The sequence below is a fragment of the Gobio gobio genome (genome assembly GCF_949357685.1).
Source record: "Gobio gobio genome assembly, chromosome: 18".
Taxonomy (NCBI): Eukaryota; Metazoa; Chordata; class Actinopteri; order Cypriniformes; family Gobionidae; genus Gobio; species Gobio gobio.
Window position 1 is genome coordinate 47,436,523 of NC_137111.1, and position 6,372 is coordinate 47,442,894.

At 35.6% G+C, this 6,372-nt stretch overlaps 1 protein-coding gene across 4 annotated transcripts in view; it reads right to left on the bottom strand.

Annotated features, from left to right (window-relative positions):
• The window catches only part of lyst (lysosomal trafficking regulator), a 214,279-nt gene that overhangs the window by 110,507 nt on the left and 97,400 nt on the right, over positions 1-6,372 (bottom strand). For all 4 annotated transcript variants that reach the window (XM_079843610.1, XM_079843609.1, XM_079843608.1 and 1 more), the window contains exon 8: positions 835-996. In XM_079843610.1, the coding sequence (XP_079699736.1) occupies positions 835-996 (162 nt within the window). The remainder of the gene's footprint in view (positions 1-834; positions 997-6,372) is intronic.

The window sequence follows — 6,372 nt, forward strand, 5'->3', positions numbered from 1 at the left end:
ATACAGTAGCTTTAATAAGAATCAATGTATATTTTATAGTGAAGTCTATGTAGTGTTTTATTTTTACATTTATTCATTCAATTTCATACTTAAATGCTGCTGTACAGCTCTGAGCTGCCAGTGTAAATCTTTATATACATTTATTTAATATTATCCAATACACTAGGAATGTGTAGAAGTTTTTTTTTTAAAGTAAAGTTTTAAGTTTAAGTAAGGGTTTTCAATTCTTTTAAGTAAAATAAAGAAAGAGTATTGCAATAAAAAATAGTCTTTTTTTTCTCCTTAAAATTCCACATATGGCACATTTATTGCCCAACAAAAAATATTTTAGAAAAAGGTCTGTTTGGCGCTCGTTCATGGAAGCCTGAATTTTAGCGGCGATTCACTTGCAGAAGCCCGTTCTCTCCTGACAGCAAAATGGACATATTTGCATGACTTTCTAATATTTACAGATGGAGAATATCCCTGTGAAACGTAAATTAAGCACCACATCTCAAACGCATTAAACAGCGCGAGTATATTATCAGTCTGTCAGCTCAAGCAGCCTCAGAGCATCTGACAGGGCAGGCTGCTTTAAACTATAGCCTATGTGTTGACTATATCTTACCAGTTATTTTGAAGCCCTTACTTCAGGTAACTAAAGGGTCAATTCAGTGATTTAGCATTAGGCTTTGTATCAGTAGAAACCCGGTAGTATATTCAAATTATGGTACTTTACCCCCTCATATCCCCCTGAGACGAGAGAATTATGTATTTTATTTCTGGAAAAATTCCTCAGATGACGCAAATATCGTCATTTATGGACAACACAGATTTATTAAACAATCAAATTACCTTGTCAGGTTTCTCCTCGATGACATCTGGACTGCAGAACATCTCAGCCAGAGCCACACGTAGTAAGGAATCAAACAGAGGAACTGCCAGTTCAGAGTTCACCACTCCAGATCGAGAGAGCTGATCCCTGACCTCACACAGGGTTTCATCCACGGACTGCAGCTATGGGATAGAGCATGGACAAATTACACACATAGAGAGACTAAGACATTGTCACACACTTCAAAATGTCAATAAATAGCTCTGTCCCAAAACCTAGTTTGCATACATAGACAGTGCCTGTATTTTAAGGCATTAAAGGGGTGGTTGCATGCGATTTCACTTTTTTAACTTTAGTTAGTGTGTAATGTTGCTGCTTGAACATAAACAGTATCTGCAAAGTTACAGCGCTGAACGTTAAATGCAAACGGAGATATTGTCTTTTAAAGTTATGGCAGTTTATCGCGTACAAAAATGGCCGGTTTGGACTACAACAAGCTTCTTCCCGGGTTGGTGACATCATGAACACCTGCTATTAACATAAACACTGCCCCCGCAAACACACAACAAAGTGGGCAGTCATTACGAAAGAGAGACAGCTGTTGCAGAACTACAAACTACATTTGGCCATCTAACCAATCTAAGACCATTGCGTTTTTCGGAGGGATGGACTTCACAGAAGCAGGAAGCAAACGAGCCAATCAAAGGACAGTGGAGACAGCGGTGTGGAATAAAGGTCAAATATAAGAAAAATACGGCGAAAAGAAGTATTAAGACTGTGTTATACTGCACCCCATAAACACAACCAAGCCTAGAAAAAAAACACGGAACCACCCCTTTAAGATGCACTCCTGCTGCAACATCACATTTATCCCTCAGTGAAAAGAAAAATCATGATGCTTTGGATATTGTTCAAGCTAATAAATCGAACTATTCTGCCTGTATTTTGTATATATTTCAGAGCTCCAGACTGCGACCAAATGGTGGCATCTTGCAACCTTTTTTCCTGCTTATGCGACTAAAATTTGGTCGCACTGGTGCCCAACTGATAGCCAACATGAGCAGCCACATATAAGAAACATCAAACAGCAAAAGAAACAAAAGTGGGACTGTTTCTCAGCTCAGAGCAATAATAGACAGTACAGCACAGGCTCAGTTTACTCGCGGCCGTGGCGCGATCTCGTGACACCGTTACTTTACAGCGCAGGAGATCCAGTGAGAAAGTGTTTGAATTCACCACAGAATTAATAACATCACCACTGTGAGATCTAGAGGAAGTGTTTGTGCACAATTCTCTGTTATAAACCACAGATATCAGATCAAACAGCGCTGATGTGGAGACCAGGAGAAACATTGAGACATTCAGGGGTTTCGGTCCACAGATCATAAACATTCACCATGATTTACTGTAGTAACAGTAATGTAGTAACTTTTAACTTTTTAAACAGATTTCCAATAAAATATCCAAGTCTCTCAGTCACTGACTTTAACTAAAACTGTGTTATTTACAATCCCCTGTTGTTAAAAATTGTTTAGATAAAACCAGATTTAAAAACGGGGCATTTATACCTATAAGCGCCAGCTGGTCAAATGTACCCCTATATAATTCCTCTATTTTCGCGCTGTTTGAGCAACGCTTACTTTAAACAGTCACACAACGCACGGTCAAATAAAGATGTTTTAGCCTATTTATAAATGTTCAAACTTTGGATTAATTATACATTTTTGTTTTGCAATTTTGTATTGAGTATTGTTTGCTACTGTGTTGCTATTTATTCAAGTCTGCCCGTTTCCTGAAGAAAAAAAAATCAGATATGATGGAATGAATAAAACAATTTTCATGATTATCCCAAGTTTATTGGTGTTGTTCTCTTATTCAAATTATAAATGATATAACTATACAAATGAATCATTAATTAGGTCAAACTGTGCGCTTGAATTCGTATGTCATCCTTATCGTAAATTGTCTTACATCTTATGCATGCGGTGGATTTATTATTGCTCTTCATTGTCTATTTAGGGTATTTTAGTAATTTAAATAACATGGGTTATCTTAATATGGGATTAATGACATTTTATTATAATATTACACCACCCAAATTTGTATTTATTTCCATCTAATTCTCGTCGTCATTGCAGGCTGGTTTAGCCTATAGTCAGCAAAAAGTGATTAGTGTAACCTGCTTAAAATAGCATAAAACAACAGGACAAAAACATAGTTGATGACTAAAAATAATCATTTCATGACTCTATACATTACTTTGTGAAGACAGTGGCATAATACAGTGACATATTACGTTTTTTAGCCGTGTCAATACAGTAATAATCTGCATGGGTAAATTTTACCCGCTGGCGGTTTAAGGTATACAGCGACCTCTGGAGGTTCTAGTGTTATGCATTTATCAAGAGATTCACACTTTTTCCAGCACTTCAAAGCTCTAAATATTATCCCATTTTAATGTTATTTATTTTTAATGTGATGATTTGTAAAGCGAAAAGTTTAAAGGTGTAGGAAAACTAACACTTTGTGGCAAACAAGCACTTTTTATTTACAAAAAACATGAAATGGCCACTATAACCAGTAGATGGCGGCAGAGGAGCACTTATTGAATTATTAGCCATTTCCACTCCTCTTTCCTAATATTTTGAAAAAAAGTAGGTAGTCACAAAATATCATGGGAAAACACAAACATTTCTTCAAATTGTGACTGAATTACCCAGAAAGCAAGTAAAGAGCTGCTGAAGTAAAATGACTGAAGCTGTCGGTAGTGTTAATTTCGTCAGACGAGACGAGACTAAATATGTTCGTCACTAACCTTTTTTTCCATGACGAAGACTAGACTGCACTAATGTCCAAAAACGCTGAGTAAGACTAAATTAACATGCATTATTATTGACGAAAAAGGAAGAGACTAAAATGTTTTGCATAAAATAAAAACTAAGATAAAATCTCTCTTCATTTTCCTCTACTTTTTCATCATGAGATCAAACATTTTTTATTATTTATATTACAATTAGTGTAGTAATTAAGGTTAAAATAGAGAATTCCACTGCAAAGAGGAGAATTAAAGTCATTTTGTGGCTGGAAAAATAATAAATTTCATTTGTAATGCCATTACTGGTGCCTGTATGGCTCTTTAATCAATATACAAGGCAAAACTTATTTTTCCTTATATGTAGAGTAGGCTATATACATATGAATTCATACTGAATCAAGATCGAAATCGATATTTGTGCCCATCGTCTCATAAGCTGATGCTGATTTTAGACATCTACGCTGTAAATCAACCAGTTAGCTATGGTGTTGTGGCACAAACATTATGCAGGTTATATATATTTTATGTAACTTATTTTGCCACAAAATATATAGATTTTTCCTTTGACTAAAATGACAAGACTTTTAGTCGACTAAAACTTGACTAACAAAAAAAGATATGTGAATGACTAAATATGACTAAAACTAACAAGGACATTTGGCACAAGACTAAGACTAAATGAAAAATAGATGACAAAATGAACACTAGCTGTCGGTCAGTTCAGTGTGAGACTATAGAACAGGTCCTGCATAGTTTTGCTTCAACCCTGATCAAACACACCTGAACAAGCGAATCATGGTCTGAATGGTTAGCAGAAAGCTACAGGCAGTTTTATCAGGGTTGGAGCTGAACTCTGCAGGACTGAGGCTCTCCAGGACCGGAGTTCGCCATCCCTGCTATAGAAGAACAAGTACATTTAATAAGAGGAGAATATTTACATTTTGCCTATACATTTTTTTTTGTGCAAGTTAATTTTATCTGCATATCAATCCAAGCTCAGCGCTTCAATGTTAAATTTCCAATATACAAATATGTAATATTATTAGTAACTGCACTGATTACCAAAACAATGCAAAACAATAGTCATTTTACTATTAAATTATTAGGGCTGGGTATTGACACCAATTTCACAATTTAATTTTCACAAGCTTTCGATTCGATTCGATTTTCGATTCAATTCAATATGGATTATTTTGGATATGTATCAGGTATAATACATGGAAAATTTTCTCAAGGAAAACTAATTTCTGAACTAATGTTGTAAACTATGGGAGTCAGTTGATACTACATTAGCCTACTAATAGTGAAGGTAGAAATCAACACTTAAATGACACTAAATTATGTTTTTTTATATAGAATAATGAAGTTATAATATTAACGCTACAATTACATAATCAAAATTCTACTCCAATTAGGTTTTTGAAATATAAAAATTTAAATGGTGGCTGCATAAAAACTTGCCAGATTTATTCATACATACATGCATTAAATATTGAAGAACATTGACAATCAATATCTCCTATGTAATGTGGTGCATATAATTAGCAAAATGCTCCTCTCTAGAGTTAATTTTTCTGGCTGACTAACAAGTTTATGGACACTGGATATGGTTTTTCTGAAGAAAATGTGACGTTACATGACATGTTTACAAGCCGTTTTACTGACATCTTTCTGCGGTTGAAACACTGATTGAGCGATTATGTGACATGATACGGATTTCGGTAAGTTGTCCTGTATCTTTAACACACTTTCAGAAGCTCATTCGTGTTTATTTCGCGCTGTAACTGGTATTAAAGCGGAAGAGAAGATCCGTTCATATTTGCTCCGCGCTGCCGCTTCTCTTGAGCGATCTTGCGCCACAGCTCCAAAACGGTATTTATGATTTTGAATTTTGTAAAAAAAAACGACGTAATTTGAAATCTGAGACTTTGTTTCATATCAATAGTAATAAAGCACAAAGATTATAGCGATTTATTGGATGGGAGGCACGCTACAATGTTTATTTCATTCATTAACTGAAAACAGGATGACTAATCGATTGTTGGGATTTAAGAATCGATATTGTTTTGTAAAAGTGAGAATCGATTAAAATCGATTATGATACATTGGCGCTTGTGCCACTGCTGTCAAATGTTAGTCTGGAGCCCTAAATGCTTATTAAGCATAAAAGTTAACTTTTTTAGAAAACACAAGATGCAAAAAGCGCTATCGGGGAATAAAGTCTGTGCTCTTTGGATGCGGGATGGTTCATATTCATATCGCAAACATCATTGGAGGCCAAGGAGAAGTTAGAAAAAATATGAATGGAGGCCTTTCAGAGCCATCAGATTTACACTAAAATATCTTCATTTGTGTCTGAAGATGAACGGAGGTCTGACGGGTGTCGAACGACATGAGGGGAAGTAATTAATGACAGAATTTTCATTTTTGGGTGAGCAATTTTAACCGTGTATGTTAACTGAGTTTCTTTGTATGAGCGGCGCTCATTTGTTTTCGATTTTCTCCTTGAGAGGCTGCGCGAGCCTCAACAGCAGAACATTGTTAACTTCAGCTCGTTTTATGACATTATCCTCTATCGATCTCCACTTACACTGAATGCAGAATCATTATTGCACTTTGGTGATTCCCTAGTTATTTTTTGTTTTGACATTTTACTCAGGATACTTGTCCGTCGGGCAAGTAAAATAATTTTTCACTTGCCCCTTCAAAAAATCCACTTGTCCCGGACAGGCGTCTGGATTAT